The following is a 19,625-nucleotide window of genomic DNA, read 5'->3' on the forward strand; positions in this document are numbered from 1 at the left end:
TCTAAACTCATAAGCACATTATTAAAAATTATTAAAATTTATAGTTCTGTTGAAGATGTGCTGTGTTCGGTGTCAGTAGGTATATAATCTGCAGTTCCTCCACACAGCATTAAATATTGGATAATAATTGTAAAATAGTATCAAATAATACATTAAAAGCTGTGTATCACACATTCCAAGAAGAGATTTGAGGCTGCTACATTACACCATCCACTAACTAGGTAACTACGTAGTAGAACAGTTCATGATAGGAGGGACCCTCCATGGTAAATATTTACTATAAGGAGACTACTAAAGAAACAGAGACTAGTGCATAATAGGTGTAAAACAAAGCATAGGGTTATAGATAGGGAGATGCTGAATGAAACAGATTTGGCTATGAAGGGGCAATGCAAGAAGCTTTCAGTGACTACTGTGGCAGAATATTATTGCAGGATTTCTCTCAAAATGATAAGAAGTTGTGCTCATCTTGAAACACTGTAAGAGGTACCAAAGCTAGTGTCCAGACACTCATGGACAAGACAGTGATTGAAACTGGGATTATCAAAGCAAAAGCAGAAATGCCAAACTTAGTTTCTATATTTTCATTTACAAATAAAAATCCAGGATATCATCCCAGTTTAATTCTGACACCACTGCAAATAGCTTATTATAAGAAGTGAAGTTGGCAGTGAAATGGAGAGAAAATGCCCCTCTAAATTAATGATAAATGATAGAGCTGTTACAGTCCCAGCACTGTTTGTGAATCCTTCAATCGCTTCTTCATTAGTTGTAATAAAATTTGTGACTGCTTACCACCAAGTACAAATCCTAGTAAGGCAGAGAGAAATTCCTCTGGTTTTAAGTTTTTCCCATGTCTCCAGCTCTGATGATATCAAATTCAGAGTGTACCAAACAAATTAAAACCCATTGGGTTGGGATGAGATTCCCACTGGAACGATAAAAATAGTCTGTTATAATACAAGGTGTACAACTTTGCTTCCACCATTTCCCCCCAACATTTGAGGCTTTAATGAAACAAATTGGTTACACATGTATCATTCAAAGTATTTTCCATCACTGGCCACTACTTTCTCCCATCTTTTGGGCAGTCTACGAATCCTGTGAAAAAAAAAAAAAAAAAAAAAAAAAAAAAAAAAAAAAAAAAAAAAAAAGTTGTTCATCTTTTGAAGTGATCCACAAATTGATCCAGTTTGTGACTTCTTCATGAGATCAGAAACGCTGATCAGCCAGGCCATGTGCCATAGATCTAAACAGGTGATAGTCAGAGGGAGCAACATCTGGAGAATATGGCGGGTGGGGTAGGACTTCCCATTTTAATGTTTCCAAGTACATTTTGACCTCTTTTGCAATGTGGGGTCGAGCATTGTCATGCTGCAAAATCACCTTATTGTGCCTCTTGCTGTATTTCGGCCATTTGTCTTTTAATGCTCTGCTCAAATGATAATGAGCACCTGTGATTGTTTCACTTGTTTTTAACACCTCATAGTACATGACGCTGAGCTGGTCCCACCAAATGCAGAGTATGATCTTGGAGCCGTGAATATTCAGTTTGGCTATCAATGTGGAAGCATGGCCAGGATATCCCCGTGATTTTTTGCATTTAGGGTTATTGTAATGAATCCATTTTTCGTCGCCGGTCACAATGCGATGCAGAAATCCCTTCCATTTTTGCCTCTGAAGCAACTATTCACAAACACACAAATGCCCTTCAATGTCTCTTGGTTTCAGCTCACACGGGACACAAGTTCCTTCTTTCTGAATCATGCCCATAGCCTTGAGATGTTTTGAAATGGCTTGCTGTGTCACTCCCACTAATCATGCCAATTCATCTTGAGTTTGACATGAGTCTCCACTCAGCAATGTCTCCAATTCTGCATCTTTGAAAACATTCTGTCTACCGTGCACTATGCCGGTCTGCAATGTTAAAATTACCATTCTTGAAGCATTGAAACCACTCAAAACATGTTCTTTCACTAATAGTGCCCTTACCATACGTACTGGAGAGCATTCGATGAGACTCAGACACTGTTTTCTTCATATTGAAACAAACCAGTAACACCTCCCACAAATGACAAGAAATAGGCTTGTAAACTGACATTTTCAATCAAGAACAACTTTATGATGCAGGCACAAATCGACTAATGTTTGAATGAGGTTATGTTGACCAAGGTCCAAGCTAACTGCCTAACATATGCGATCTGTTTCTTTTGGCCGCTACTTACTGTTGTTGCCACCTATCGACAAACGGCGGAAGCAGAGTTGTACACCTCGTATTGCAGATCCACTTTCCCTCTGAATCAACTAGTCTTTTGCAGAGGGATGTTTCCTAGATTGATTAAAATATGCTGAAGTTCGGCCAATTCATATAAAGGGCAAAGAAGATGAAATGTGAAGCTATAGGCCTATCTCATTATTACCTGTGGTTTCTTTTTTTTCAAAAATATGTGAAATTATAATTCATCCAAAAACATTCTTCTACACAGTCAGTATGGTTTCAGGAAAGGCTGCAGCACAACCCATGCAGTAAATGGTCGTGAAAGTAGGCTGAGATCTATGTTACAGAATGTGCACATTGGACATCTTTTGTGGTCTTAGTAAAGCCTTCAACACTGTAAATCCTGACCTGCTGCTCCAAAAACTGACAGAATATTGTTTTTAAGGAAAATCTCTTAGCTGGATATTATCATACTTGGCAAATGGAAAAGAAAGAATACTTGTTAATGACAGTAGCAAGAAATTTTTGTCTGGCTAGAAACACACACACACACACAAGCACACACATAAGGCATTCCACAAGTTTCAATATTAGGCCCAGGTTCAGTCTGATATCATCCTTTCTGCAGATGACTCAATAGCGATAGTCTACTGGAAAACCAATGAAGACTTAATCTGCAATATTGAAAAGACACTTGGGGAAGTAGGGATGTGGGTCAAAAATAATAATTTGAAATTAAATACTTTAGTTTAAAAGGAGCCCTCTCACCAAAAATCAAAAGGATTGAGTTGTCGATAGGCATACGTAAAAGAAATAAAATGTGCTAGCTTTTAGAGCTATCCTTTGATGAGCTAGAGTAAAATACACACACAGGCAAACACACACACACACACTCACACACACACACACACACACACACTCATACATTCTCATGCTTATGCCCCTATGTGGTGCTGGCTAAACTAACAGTGCCAGTGCTGTTTTGCAGCAGGCGAACTGTTTGTGCTGGGTAGAGGGATTGGAAGGCAGGGAGAGGGACTGTATGTGAGCGGCTAGCGGCTTGGAGGGAGGCAGTCGATTTTCCAGCTAGGAATGTGGGAGGGAGGGGCGGCAGGTATATGGGTTGCTATGACTGTAGCAGCCCATATACCTGCCACCCCTCCCTCCTACATTCCTAGCAGATAAACTGGCCACCTCCCTGCGAGCAGCTAGCCACCCACCCCCAGTTCTTCTCCCTGCCTTCTGCCTCCCTCTACGCACCCCACCAACACGATCCCCTCCTCCCCTCACCAGAACCAGTCCATCTGCCACAAAATAGCATAGCCAGCACCACATTGGGGCATAGATGTATGTGTGTGTGTGTGTGTGTGTGTGTGTGTGTGTGTGTGTGTGTGTTTGCATATTTATCTTGTCAAAGGATAACTCTGAAACCTAACAGATTTTATTTCTTTTGTGTACCTATCGACAACTCAGTGCCTCTGCTTTTTGGTGAGTTATCTCCTTTAATCCTACAGTATCTACTTTCTGCAGGGACTTTCCTACAAAAATCTGAAATCAAACTTTACAAAAACAGAAGTTGTTAATTTCACCACAAAACAATCAACACAATGTAGAGATGAAATAAACTATAGGGACAAAAAATTGGACTCAGCAAATTGTGCCAAATTCCTAGGTGTATTAATAAATGAAACTGATAAATTTATTTGTTTGCATATTCATCCAAGCAACATCCCACCATGATATAGGAATTGTCATGGTAATGCAATCAAAATCAAAAACTCAGAATACACACACATACACACACACACACACAGAGAGAGAGAGAGAGAGAGAGAGAGAGAGAGAGAGTACATAAGTATGCTTTTTTTTTATGGGGATAAAACAGGTGGTCAGCTAGGGCCTCGATAGAGGAACTGTTTAGCTGCAGTTATTTAGGAAAACTGAAGAAAACCTTAACCAGGAATGCTGGACAGAGCAAACTCCATCTTGCTGAGAATATGAGGTCAGTGTCTTAGCAGCTGAACTGTGTTATTCAGTTGATTTACATACAGTTTGAGTAAGATAACATATACACTCTTGGAAATGGAAAAAAGAACACATTGACACCGGTGTGTCGGACCCACCATACTTGCTCCGGACGCTGCGAGAGGGCTGTACAAGCAATGATCACACGCACGGCACAGCGGACACACCAGGAACCGCGGTGTTGGCCGTCGAATGGCGCTAGCTGCGCAGCATTTGTGCACCGCCGCCGTCAGTGTCAGCCAGTTTGCCGTGGCATACGGAGCTCCATCGCAGTCTTTAACACTGGTAGCATGCCGCGACAGCGTGGACGTGAACCGTATGTGCAGTTGACGGACTTTGAGCGAGGGCGTATAGTGGGCATGCGGGAGGCCGGGTGGACGTACCGCCGAATTGCTCAACACGTGGGGCGTGAGGTCTCCACAGTACATCGATGTTGTCGCCAGTGGTCGGCGGAAGGTGCACGTGCCCGGCGACCTGGGACCGGACCGCAGCGACGCACGGATGCACGCCAAGACCGTAGGATCCTACGCAGTGCCGTAGGGGACCGCACCGCCACTTCCCAGCAAATTAGGGACACTGTTGCTCCTGGAGTATCGGCAAGGACCATTCGCAACCGTCTCCATGAAGCTGGGCTACGGTCCCGCACACCGTTAGGCCGTCTTCCGCTCACGCCCCAACATCGTGCAGCCCGCCTCCAGTGGTGTCGCGACAGGCGTGAATGGAGGGACGAATGGAGACATGTCGTCTTCAGCGATGAGAGTCGTTTCTGCCTTGGTGACAATGATGGTCGTATGCGTGTTTGGCGCCGTGCAGGTGAGCGCCACAATCAGGACTGCATACGACCGAGGCACACAGGGCCAACACCCGGCATCATGGTGTGGGGAGCGATCTCCTACACTGGCCGTACACCACTGGTGATCGTTGAGGGGACACTGAATAGTGCACGGTACATCCAAACCGTCATCGAACCCATCGTTCTACCATTCCTAGACCGGCAAGGGAACTTGCTGTTCCAACAGGACAATGCACGTCCACATGTATCCCGTGCCACCCAACGTGCTCTAGAAGGTGTAAGTCAACTACCCTCGCCAGCAAGATCTCCGGATCTGTCCCCCATTGAGCATGTTTGGGACTGGATGAAGCGCTGTCTCACGCGGTCTGCACGTCCAGCACAAACGCTGGTCCAACTGAGGCGCCAGGTGGAAATGGCATGGCAAGCCGTTCCACAGGACTACATCCAGCATCTCTACGATCGTCTCCATGGGAGAATAGCAGCCTGCATTGCTGCGAAAGGTGGATATACACTGTACTAGTGCCGACATTGTGCATGCTCTGTTGCCTGTGTCTATGTGCCTGTGGTTCTGTCAGTATGATCATGTGATGTATCTGACCCCAGGAATGTGTCAATAAAGTTTCCCCTTCCTGGGACAATGAATTCACGGTGTTCTTATTTCAATTTCCAGGAGTGTAGTACAAAACATTGTTTTTCTCTTCATCACTGCACACACTAAGGATATCTGCTGGTGACTCCTGTACAATAAACATGCTGCCATGCCCCTTGCATATTTGACTGATTTCATCGATTCTAATGGCTTACTTCTGTTGGCATATTCAGAGAATATCATACTTTTTACCTGGTTATGGGCTTTACATTGCATTAACTTGAGAGTCAGATGCCAGTTCCTGCACACAGCAATAATCATTTGTAAGTCTTCATGTATTTTACAACAATTTTCTGCTAATATCACTTTCCTGTCTGTAGGGAGTTCCAGAGGCCATATGAATCATATACTGACACTTGTATATGTTGTGAACACTCAAGATACTGTCACAGGTTTTGGGAGACAAGTTGGCTTCAGGACTTTTTTATTGTTTTGGAGGAGGATGTTATGGACATAAAATTTCTTTTTTAATTTCTTTGAAAACAGTGAACTGATTCTTTGAAACTGAGTATCACTCATCTTTGATGAAAAACAGTGCATTCTATTGCATTCTCCACAAGATTTGCTGCCTCACTTTCTCTGTTAACAATTACCCTAAAAGAAAACTCATTGAATGAGGAGGAGACTACAAAATTTTCAAGTGTGGCCATTGATGAAAGTTGAACTGAAAATTAGCTTTGCGATGTCTGAAATACCCCGGTTCTATCATTTTGTGTCATGAGTAAGAACAGATTTTGGAAATTTAAATGAAAAACAATTGTTTTGCCTATAATACCACAGTACACTTGGGCCAACTCTACATTGAAAAAGAAAGCATTTATTGTACAAAAATATTAAATCAGAACATATAGTGTCCCCACTAAGATTTCTTGAAATTAAATAAGTATTCTGACAGCATCACTATACAATATCCTCCTTATGGCATTTGGAATCAATAATCTGTCATAGCTGAAGAAATAAAGAAACCTTCATATAGGCATAACAGTGAAAGGGAAATTGATTCATCCATTACAGAATGGGGTGATTGTGCAAAGATAAAGATCTCTGAACCTTTATATTGAGCTCTGTAGAGTTGAATAGATAATAAAATTTACTACAACCAAATTAAAATGGTATCTGCTTGACAAATTCTTTTACTTTTTAGAAGAAAATTAAGTTTAGTTATTGTTTAAATAAAATAATTAAGTCTTAGTATAACCTTGTAAATAGATAGAACTTAACTTTACAAACATGCAAGAAATGTGTGATATGAACTAATTGAACATACAGAGTTGAAGCACTTTTCTCAATATTGCTTTTACAGCATGGCAATGACATTGATCTGAAGCCACTAGGCTCAAGGCAGATGCATCGACAAAGCTTTACAGTTCATGCAGGTGTAGATCCTTCTGGTGATTTACTGTTCCTTGAAGTTCGTGAAGATGGACTTGTCTTGCGTTCTGTGAATGGTACAATTGTTGAGCGGTGGTGGTTTGAACGGCTTGTTAACATGACGTACAGCCCAAAAAATAAGGTGCTGTGCCTTTGGAGACGAAATGGTGGTCAGACACAGTTGCATAAATATTATACGAAAAAGGTTAGTAGAAACTCAAACAATACTGTATTTAATATTAAAATGTAAGTTCCTGCATTTTAAATAAATATTAATGGTGAAACCTTAACAAACTGAATTGTAGGATCCCACAGTTTGGATATGGGAGCAATGCGCTACTGACTTACTGCAGTCACTTCTCAAAGGCTTTTCAATGTATACTGTATTCCATCTGATTATTGTAAACTATCTTTTCCCGTTGTTACAGTGTCTCACAAAGAACAAAATACAGATAAGGGGGGGGGGGGTATTTTTGTCTGCAAAATAACACATACAATGTAAGTTAAAGTCTTATCTCAGTTACTACAGTAATTTTATTCTATTAGATGGTGTTCTTTTTTACTGTACCAGATGTCTTTCTCTTTTGTTGTTAAAAAGTTTTATCACATTATAAGCATGTGCATTCTGGAGGAAAGTGATATACTTTCCTCTGTAAAAATTATGAATTAAGAGGAAAATGTCTGTAAATTAATTTTAACACATCAGCAATTGGCAGCATTTATGGAACTATTAGTCCATTTTTAGTTAAATTAACCATGATACTATGATAAAATTGTAAATGTGAAATCAAGAGATACATGGATGGGCTTGCCATATTTTTTTGTGTCCAACCCAGGATATATTTTTGGAATTACTTAGAAATTGTAACAGTTTACTGAAACTTTAAACTTGACTCATTCAGAGGATGCAGTGCAGCTAGTCAATGAACTGTTCATGGGTTGCAAATCATGCAATGTACCCAGCTCTTGTCCAACATTTGTTGGCACTGGAGGAAAAGAACTTACTTCCTCTGAATTGTTTGAGAGGAGTGGCATCCATAGTGGCCAGCTGAGTATCCTCATGTATGATGTGTTGTTGATTGCACATCGCCTTCTTCGGGGACAGCACTTTTGGGAATGCTAGGCTGCGATGAAATGTGAAGAATATTAAAACCACACACTCTATTAAACTGTGAATTGAATACATGCAACACTAGAAAGAGGATACTCACTAAGTAGGACATGGAATGCACTTGTGGGAAACCATGTATAAAAAGAAAACATGAGTTCAGAAAACAATAATATTCTACATGTCACTTTTTCTGATAGTCTTAGACTAATTGTGCTGCCACAATCTATTCAAATCTGCCTGAATAATTTGTCAATAACTGTAGAGCAGTTTACTAGCTGTTTGAGTGATATTCTAAGCATCTTTCCTAATGCACCACTATCACAAAATTCAACCTTATAACTTTATATATTTATGTCAAATTTCTTGGATGTGTCCTTCACATTGTAACATGCCCAGGCATCAAAATAATTAGAATTTTTGGTCTCTCATTCACAAATGCTGCACAAAGTTTCATAAGCATAGGCATAAGGATTGAATGTTTTATGATCACATGTGTAAATCCAAAGTACCTAGTTTCCCTGTGGCAATTGTCCTTTTGCTTCTCCAACTGCCAGCTAAAGATAGAATCCTGTAATGTTATCAGTTATGACAGGCTGGGAAACTACCCACACAATGACAGCCACAAGCAACTGGCAGATATTCAAATATACAGTATTGTGCAATAAACCATTAAATAAGCTGCACCATTTACATTGATTTAACATATTATCTGTGAGATCATTTATTGCACTTCAGCAATGTAGTTAAAGTATATTGAAGTCTGTTGTTGAAACATTAATCACTCAGTTCAAATACTTGGAGCACAAACACAGAAAATACTGTTCGAATTAGATTGGTAGCACAAATTTTTCAATTAGTGTCATCCATTCTAGTGGCATTACTTATTATTTTCACAAGTGTACACATGACTGTTTGTGACAAGGCAGTTTCAGGATTTAGCAGTATGAAGTCTGAACAAAAGGTATCTATGCTCGTGAGGTTTTGCCTGATGTGTTAGAATGTTCAATCAGATCTAATCAAGTCCACATTACATGTACTGTAACCATCATGATGCAGTTTATTGTTTTCTTGGAATTCATCACATAATTTCAGAATTGTAAATTCTCAAATAAATCACCAAAAGTGAGCCTTCAGCACTGATGTAAAATACACAGCTTCCGTGGTAAAAACTTTAATTGCTCCAACAAAATATTGTAATTTGTTTTCTGCATGCAAGATGTCAGCACTAAGCATATACACATTATGGAAGCCAAAAATGCCTCTCAACAATTGTGCTCTGCACTTTACAGAGAGGTGTTTATCAATATAGGCATGTGGGTAAGGTAGAGATACTACAGTATGCTTAGATTCCTGCATAGAAATGTTTTCAAATTCTAGAAGAGAACCAGGGAAAGCGAGAAACAAGCTCTCTCTGATAGTACTATTATGTACTTAAATGCCATGCACTAAATAAAATAAATAAATAGTAGGCAAGCAGGTAAGGGAGTGATACTACAGTGTGCTTACATTCTCACACAGAAAGGTTTTCTAAGTCTAGAAGAGAATTGGTAAAAGCAAGAAATAAGGTCCCTCTGGTAGAGGATATTTCAGAGGGGAGGGGGGGCGTTTAGTCCATCTCACAGATACAGATGTAGATAGATAATGACCACATAGTAATATCATGAAGGTTAGAACAAAACATAATAGTCATAATATTGATCAGTTTTTACATCACAAAGACAAAAGATAGTGTATATAAGAAAGCACAGTATTATTTAAGTCCCTGAAAAATAAAATGGTTACATAAGTACTACAAAGGATGCAGTCATATATATATATATATATATATATATATATATATATATATATATATATATATATATATATATATAATAAACTAACCCCTGAAATGATTAAAATAATAATTATATCACTATCAAACGTAATAAATATTAATTTTATTAAATTAAGACACATTTGGGTTGCATTCAAAAAGTATTGATATAATCAATCAACCTTATATATATTGTGGGTTCGACCCAAAAAGTTCAGCACGAATACCCTTCTCACTTCGATTCTTCTTAATTGCAGTAATTTTCTTAATTTTTGATGTAGAAATCGCACTAATCCTTATATATGGCCTTTACAAATGTCTGCTTGTGTCTGTGTATATGCGGATGGATATGTGTGTGTGTGTGTGTGTGCGAGTGTATACCTGTCCTTTTTTCCCCCTAAGGTAAGTCTTTCCGCTCCCGGGATTGGAATGACTCCTTACCCTCTCCCTTAAAACCCAAATCCTTTCGTCTTTCCCTCTCCTTCCCTCTTTCCTGACGAGGCAACCGTTGGTTGCGGAAGCTAGAATTTTGTGTGTTTGTTTGTGTGTCTATCGACCTGCCAGCGCTTTTGTTTGGTAAGTCTCATCATCTTTCTTTTTACATATATTTTTCCCACGTGGAATGTTTCCCTCTATTATATTCATATCATTAATTTGAACCCAACAATCACGTTTGTTATTGTTATTGTTATTGTCACTTACATTTCGTAGTCTTTTCTGTCATCTTATTTCCTCCTTCTGTTTTTGCCAGCAGTTTTACTTTCTATTCACCTTCTCCTTTTTTACCGTAATCCAGTATACAATTTTATCCCGCCGATATATACTCAATAATACGTATTAATACGTAACCCACTTCCAAACCATAACCAAAAAAAAATTTTTTTTTTCCGCTTTCAACACTACCGCTGCTATAAAATCCACCGTTTCCAGTTCACAAACAGTTCCTTTCAGCTATTAAACAACCTTTTCGGCTAGTTTTAATATCTTTTGCTTTATTTCCATTTCCGTTTTTCTCACATCATCGATCATTTTTAGCCGCTTCCCACAGGTTTTAACGTCATTATTTCTTCATCAGACAATTGTTAGCTTCATTTCCATAATCTGCCACCACCAAACCACCCTTTTAATACATCCTCACGTAGTTTTTTCGAAAGTTTCCCGTATTTCTCCACCCTTTAACGTGTTTTGGCGGCAACACAACCACATAACCTTTATGCACATCATTATCTACCTACACAAGTTCACCACAGGATCAACATAGCCCAGCTCTAACCAACCCTTTTTCGCCTTTTTTCACACCAGATCTCCATTTGCTTTCTAGTTTTACCTTTATCTCTCCCCATATATTTTTATATTTATTTTCATTTTCAGTTCAGCCTTGTGTTCCACTTTCCACCTTCTAGTACCATGTCACCCTCACAACACCTCCACAACGACCCCATTAAGTTTTATTTACATTCCCTCCGCAAACATGCCTTCGCCCTAGCCAGATTACACTCCCATATTCTATTTTCTCAGGCTTGTCTGACATTTGGCATCACCCCCAAAGGCCTCACACTTAAAGTTCCCATCTCTGGCTGCAACCCTTCTTTCCATCAGTCCCTATACCAGTTCCAAACCGAACAATCCATTGCCCTCACCCACCTAATCCTTCACCTACACATCCACTCAGCCAATCAACACACCCATCAACTCCTGTCCCTAATAAAAGTCCTCAATCTTTCCTCTCCCACATCCACACCGGTTGTTCAGAGCATCCTCCTACAGGCCAACCGCAAATTAGAACAGCATGCCACCCTCCACCTTAAAAAACTATCCAATTTCCTGGTTTCCCACCTCCGGAAAGGCAACTCACTCACCCTTCACAACCTTTCCAGCAAACCTCAACCTCCTCTCATTGCACACAAACCCAGTCTCTCCCATCTACTCAATCTCCCACTTCCAGCTCCACTCCCTCCAAAACCTCAAAATTCCAATCCACACAATCTGGAACCACAACACCCCAATTCAGTAGTTAACCTCTCCTCCAAACCTCTCTCCCAATCCGAAACCTCTGTCCTATCCAAAGGCCTCACCTTCAGCCCCACTCCCAGATTTAACCAAACAGCCCTTGTCAAAGATTTACTGTCCTACACCCGTACTCTCTGCTGGAAATATCACTTTGCCACGAAGAAAAATGATCCTAATCCTACTCCTAATGATCCAATTCCCCAAGATACTATCCAAATTGAACCATGCCTGGAACAGTTCCGTCCTCCGTCACAGCGGGACCCACCTCCTCTTCCTCAAAATCACCCTCTCCTAACCTTCCAGGAATTTCTGACTTCCAGCCTTGCCTCTCAATCCTTCTTAAAAAACCTTAATCCTACTCCCAACATCACCACTGCTGAAGCCCAGGCTATCCGTGATCTGAAGGCTGACCAATCCATCGTCATTCTTCCGGCGGACAAGGGTTCCACGACTGTGGTACTTGATCGTCGGGAGTATGTGGCTGAGGGACTGCATCAGATTTCAGACAACACTACTTACAAAGTTTGCCATGGTAATCCCATTCCTGATGTCCAGGCGGAGCTTCAAGGAATCCTCAGAACCTTAGGCCCCCTACAAAACCTTTCACCTGACACCATCAACCTCCTGACCCCACCAACACCCCGCACCCCTACCTTCTACCTTCTTCCCAAAATTCACAAACCCAATCATCCCGGCCGTCCCATTGTAGCTGGTTGCCAAGCCCCCACAGAACGCATCTCTGCCTACGTAGATCAACACCTTCAACCCATTACATGCAGTCTCCCATCCTTCATCAAAGACACCAACCACTTTCTCGAACGCCTGGAATCCCTACCCAGTCTGTTACCCCCGGAAACCATCCTTGTAACCATTGATGCCACTTCCTTATACACAAATATTCCGCATGTCCAGGGCCTTGCTGTGATGGAGCACTTCCTTTCACGCCGATCACCTGCCGCCCTACCTAAAACCTCTTTCCTCATTACCTTAGCCAGCTTCATCCTGACCCACAACTTCTTCACTTTTGAAGGCCAGACATACCAACAATTAAAGGGAACAGCCTTGGGTACCAGGATGGCCCCCTCGTACGCCAACCTATTCATGGGTCGCTTAGAGGAAGCCTTCTTGGTTACCCAGGGCTGCCAACCCATGTGGCTCTCCAGCAGGGATACGACTTCCTCAAATCCTGCCCTGAAATGAGATCCATCCTTCATGAAATCCTCCCCACTCCACCAAGAGTGTCTTTCTGCCGTCCACCTAACCTTCGCAACCTTTTAGTTCATCCCTATGAAATCCCCAGACCACCTTCCCTACCCTCTGGCTCCTACCCCTGTAACCGCCCCCGGTGTAAAACCTGTCCCATGCACCCTCCCACCACCACCTACTCCAGTCCTGTAACCCGGAAGGTGTACACGATCAAAGGCAGAGCCACGTGTGAAAGCACCCACGTGATTTACCAACTGACCTGCCTACACTGTGAAGCGTTCTATGTGGGAATGACCAGCAACAAACTGTCCATTCGCATGAATGGACACAGGCAGACAGTGTTTGTTGGTAATGAGGATCACCCTGTGGCTAAACATGCCTTGGTGCACGGCCAGCACATCTTGGCACAGTGTTACACCGTCCGGGTTATCTGGATACTTCCCACTAACACCAACCTGTCAGAACTCCGGAGATGGGAACTTGCCCTTCAGCATATCCTCTCTTCTCGCTATCCGCCAGGCCTCAATCTCCGCTAATTTCTAATTTCAATTTGCCGCCGCTCGTACCTCACCTGTCTTTCAACATCATCTTTGCCTTTGTACATCCGCCCCGACTGACATCTCTGCCTAAACTCTTTGCCTTTACAAATGTCTGCTTGTGTCTGTGTATATGAGGATGGATATGTGTGTGTGTGCGAGTGTATACCTGTCCTTTTTTCCCTCCTTTTTTCCCCCTAAGGTGAGTCTTTCCGCTCCCAGGATTGGAATGACTCCTTACCCTCTCCCTTAAAACCCAAATCCTTTTGTCTTTCCCTCTCCTTCCCTCTTTCCTGACGAGGCAACCATTGGTTGCGAAAGCTAGATTTTGTGTGTATGTTTGTGTTTGTCTGTGTGTCTATCGACCTGCCAGCGCTTTTGTTTGGTAAGTCTCATCATCTTTCTTTTTAAATATATTTTTCCCACGTGGAACGTTTCCCTCTATTATATTCATATCATTAATTTGAACCCAACAATCACGTTTGTTATTGTTATTGTCACTGTTACATTTCGTAGTCTTTTCTGTCATCTTATTTCCTCCTTCTGTTTTTGCCAGCAGTTTTACTTTCTTTTCACCTTCTCCTTTTTTACCGTAATCCAGTATTCAATTTTATCCCGCCGATATATACTCAATAATACGTAATAATACGTAACCCACTTCCAAACAAAAAATTTTTTTTCCGCTTTCAACACTACCGCTGCTATAAAATCCACCGTTTCCATTTCACAAACAGTTCCTTTCAGCTATTTAACAACCTTTTCGGCTAGTTTTAATATCTTTTGCTTTATTTCCATTTCCGTTTTTCTCACATCATCGATCATTTCTAGCCGCTTCCCACAGGTTTTAACGTCATTATTGCTTCATCAGACAATTGTTAGCTTCATTTCCATAATCTGTCACCACCAAACCACCCTTTTAATACATCCTCACGTAGTTTTTTCGAAATTCTCCCGTATTTCTTCACCCTTTAACGTGTTTTGGCGGCAACACAACCACCTAACCTTCATGCACATCATTTTCTACCTACACAAGTTCACCACAGGATCAACAGCCCAACTCTAACCAACCCTTTTTCGCCTTTTTTCACACCAGATCTCCATTTGCTTTCTAGTTTTACCTTTATCTCTCCCCATATATTTTTATATTTATTTTCATTTTCATTTCAGCCTCGTGTTCCACTTTCCACCTTCTAGGACCATGTCACCCTCACAACACCTCCACAACGACCCCATTAAGTTTTATTTACATTCCCTCCGCAAACATGCCTTCGCCCTAGCCAGATTACACTCCCATATTTTATTTTCTCAGGCTTGTCTGACATTTGGCATCACCCCCAAAGGCCTCACACTTAAAGTTCCCATCTCTGGCTGCAACCCTTCTTTCCATCAGTCCCTATACCAGTTCCAAACTGAACAATCCATTGCCCTCACCCACCTAATCCTTCACCTACACATCCACTCAGCCAATCAACACACCCATCAACTCCTGTCCCTAATAAAAGTCCTCAATCTTTCCTCTCCCACATCCACACCGGTTGTTCAGAGCATCCTCCTACAGGCCAACCGCAAATTAGAAAAGCATGCCACCCTCCACCTTAAAAAACTATCCAATCTCCTGGTTTCCCACCTCCGGAAAGGCAACTCACTCACCCTTCACAACCTTTCCAGCAAACCTCAACCTCCTCTCATTGCACACAAACCCAGTCTCTCCCATCTACTCAATCTCCCACTTCCAGCTCCACTCCCTCCAAAACCTCAAAATTCCAATCAACGCAATCTGGAACCACAACACCCCAATTCAGTAGTTAACCTTTCCTCCAAACCTCTCTCCCAATCCGAAACCTCTGTCCTATCCAAAGGCCTCACCTTCAGCCCCACTCCCAGATTTAACCAAACAGCCCTCGTCAAAGATTTACTGTCCTACACCCGTACTCTCTGCTGGAAATATCACTTTGCCACGAAGAAAAATGATCCTAATCCTACTCCTAATGATCCAACTCCCCAAGACACTATCCAAATTGAACCATGCCTGGAACAGTTCCGTCCTCCGTCACAGCGGGACCCACCTCCTCTTCCTCAAAATCACCCTCTCCTAACCTTCCAGGAATTTCTGACTTCCAGCCTTGCCTCTCAATCCTTCTTAAAAAACCTTAATCCTACTCCCAACATCACCACTGCTGAAGCCCAGGCTATCCGTGATCTGAAGGCTGACCGATCCATCGTCATTCTTCCGGCTGACAAGGGTTCCACAACTGTGGTACTTGATCGTCGGGAGTATGTGACTGAGGGACTGCGTCAGCTTTCAGACAACACTACTTACAAAGTTTGCCAAGGCAATCCCATTCCTGATGTCCAGGCGGAGCTTCAAGGAATCCTCAGAACCTTAGGCCCCCTACAAAACCTTTCACCCGACTCCATCAACCTCCTGACCCCACCAACACCCCGCACCCCTACCTTCTACCTTCTTCCCAAAATTCACAAACCCAATCATCCCGGCCGTCCCATTGTAGCTGGTTACCAAGCCCCCACCGAACGCATCTCTGCCTACGTAGATCAACACCTTCAGCCCATTACATGCAGTCTCCCATCCTTCATCAAAGACACCAACCACTTTCTCGAACGCCTGGAATCCCTACCCAGTCTGTTACCCCCGGAAACCATCCTTGTAACCATTGATGCCACTTCCTTATACACAAATATTCCGCATGTCCAGGGCCTCGCTGCGATGGAGCACTTCCTTTCACGCCGATCACCTGCCGCCCTACCTAAAACCTCTTTCCTCATTACCTTAGCCAGCTTCATCCTGACTCACAACTTCTTCACTTTTGAAGGCCAGACATACCAACAATTAAAGGGAACAGCCATGGGTACCAGGATGGCCCCCTCGTATGCCAACCTATTCATGGGTCGCTTAGAGGAAGCCTTCTTGGTTACCCAGGCCTGCCAACCCGAAGTTTGGTACAGATTTATTGATGACATTTTCATGATCTGGACTCACAGTGAAGAAGAACTCCAGAATTTCCTCTCCAACCTCAACTCCTTTGGTTCCATCAGATTCACCTGGTCCCACTCCAAATCCCATGCCACTTTCCTTGACGTTGACCTCCACCTGTCCAATGGCCAACTTCACACGTCCGTCCACATCAAACCCACCAACAAGCAACAGCACCTCCATTATGACAGCTGCCACCCGTTCCACATCAAACGGTCCCTTCCCTACAGCCTAGGTCTTCGTGGCAAACGAATCTGCTCCAGTCCGGAATCCTTGAACCACTACACCAACAACCTGAAAACAGCTTTTGCATCCCGTAACTACCCTCCCGACCTGGTACACAAGCAAATAACCAGAGCCACTTCCTCATCTCCTCAAACCCGGAACCTTCCACAGAAGAACCCCAAAAGTGCCCCACTTGTGACAGGATACTTTCCGGGACTGGATCAGATTCTGAATGTGGCTCTCCAGCAGGGATACGACTTCCTCAAATCCTGCCCTGAAATGAGATCCATCCTTCATGAAATCCTCCCCACTCCACCAAGAGTGTCTTTCCGCCGTCCACCTAACCTTCGCAACCTTTTAGTTCATCCCTATGAAATCCCCAGACCACCTTCCCTACCCTCTGGCTCCTACCCCTGTAACCGCCCCCGGTGTAAAACCTGTCCCATGCACCCTCCCACCACCACCTACTCCAGTCCTGTAACCCGGAAGGTGTACACGATCAAAGGCAGAGCCACGTGTGAAAGCACCCACGTGATTTACCAACTGACCTGCCTACACTGTGAAGCGTTCTATGTGGGAATGACCAGCAACAAACTGTCCATTCGCATGAATGGACACAGGCAGACAGTGTTTGTTGGTAATGAGGATCACCCTGTGGCTAAACATGCCTTGGTGCACGGCCAGCACATCTTGGCACAGTGTTACACCGTCCGGGTTATCTGGATACTTCCCACTAACACCAACCTGTCAGAACTCCGGAGATGGGAACTTGCCCTTCAGCATATCCTCTCTTCTCGCTATCCGCCAGGCCTCAATCTCCGCTAATTTCTAATTTCAATTTGCCGCCGCTCGTACCTCACCTGTCTTTCAACATCATCTTTGCCTTTGTACATCCGCCCCGACTGACATCTCTGCCCAAACTCTTTGCCTTTACAAATGTCTGCTTGTGTCTGTGTATATGAGGATGGATATGTGTGTGTGTGCGAGTGTATACCTGTCCTTTTTTCCCTCCTTTTTTCCCCCTAAGGTGAGTCTTTCCGCTCCCGGGATTGGAATGACTCCTTACCCTCTCCCTTAAAACCCAAATCCTTTTGTCTTTCCCTCTCCTTCCCTCTTTCCTGACGAGGCAACCATTGGTTGCGAAAGCTAGATTTTGTGTGTATGTTTGTGTTTGTCTGTGTGTCTATCGACCTGCCAGCGCTTTTGTTTGGTAAGTCTCATCATCTTTCTTTTTAAATATATTTTTCCCACGTGGAACGTTTCCCTCTATTATATTCATATCATTAATTTGAACCCAACAATCACGTTTGTTATTGTTATTGTCACTGTTACATTTCGTAGTCTTTTCGGTCATCTTATTTCCTCCTTCTGTTTTTGCCAGCAGTTTTACTTTCTTTTCACCTTCTCCTTTTTTACCGTAATCCAGTATTCAATTTTATCCCGCCGATATATACTCAATAATACGTAATAATACGTAACCCACTTCCAAACAAAAAATTTTTTTTCCGCTTTCAACACTACCGCTGCTATAAAATCCACCGTTTCCATTTCACAAACAGTTCCTTTCAGCTATTTAACAACCTTTTCGGCTAGTTTTAATATCTTTTGCTTTATTTCCATTTCCGTTTTTCTCACATCATCGATCATTTCTAGCCGCTTCCCACAGGTTTTAACGTCATTATTGCTTCATCAGACAATTGTTAGCTTCATTTCCATAATCTGTCACCACCAAACCACCCTTTTAATACATCCTCACGTAGTTTTTTCGAAATTCTCCCGTATTTCTTCACCCTTTAACGTGTTTTGGCGGCAACACAACCACCTAACCTTCATGCACATCATTTTCTACCTACACAAGTTCACCACAGGATCAACAGCCCAACTCTAACCAACCCTTTTTCGCCTTTTTTCACACCAGATCTCCATTTGCTTTCTAGTTTTACCTTTATCTCTCCCCATATATTTTTATATTTATTTTCATTTTCATTTCAGCCTCGTGTTCCACTTTCCACCTTCTAGGACCATGTCACCCTCACAACACCTCCACAACGACCCCATTAAGTTTTATTTACATTCCCTCCGCAAACATGCCTTCGCCCTAGCCAGATTACACTCCCATATTTTATTTTCTCAGGCTTGTCTGACATTTGGCATCACCCCCAAAGGCCTCACACTTAAAGTTCCCATCTCTGGCTGCAACCCTTCTTTCCATCAGTCCCTATACCAGTTCCAAACTGAACAATCCATTGCCCTCACCCACCTAATCCTTCACCTACACATCCACTCAGCCAATCAACACACCCATCAACTCCTGTCCCTAATAAAAGTCCTCAATCTTTCCTCTCCCACATCCACACCGGTTGTTCAGAGCATCCTCCTACAGGCCAACCGCAAATTAGAAAAGCATGCCACCCTCCACCTTAAAAAACTATCCAATCTCCTGGTTTCCCACCTCCGGAAAGGCAACTCACTCACCCTTCACAACCTTTCCAGCAAACCTCAACCTCCTCTCATTGCACACAAACCCAGTCTCTCCCATCTACTCAATCTCCCACTTCCAGCTCCACTCCCTCCAAAACCTCAAAATTCCAATCAACGCAATCTGGAACCACAACACCCCAATTCAGTAGTTAACCTTTCCTCCAAACCTCTCTCCCAATCCGAAACCTCTGTCCT

General features: G+C 42.6%; 1 protein-coding gene across 1 annotated transcript in view; it reads left to right on the forward strand.

Moving 5' to 3' along the window:
* LOC126176184 (MAP kinase-activating death domain protein) overlaps positions 1-19,625 on the forward strand; it is a 545,775-nt gene that overhangs the window by 401,371 nt on the left and 124,779 nt on the right. The window contains exon 33 of the mRNA XM_049923326.1: positions 6,989-7,261. Coding sequence (XP_049779283.1) covers positions 6,989-7,261 — 273 coding nt within the window. The remainder of the gene's footprint in view (positions 1-6,988; positions 7,262-19,625) is intronic.

This window comes from Schistocerca cancellata, chromosome 3 (genome assembly GCF_023864275.1).
Source record: "Schistocerca cancellata isolate TAMUIC-IGC-003103 chromosome 3, iqSchCanc2.1, whole genome shotgun sequence".
Classification (NCBI taxonomy): domain Eukaryota; kingdom Metazoa; phylum Arthropoda; class Insecta; order Orthoptera; family Acrididae; genus Schistocerca; species Schistocerca cancellata.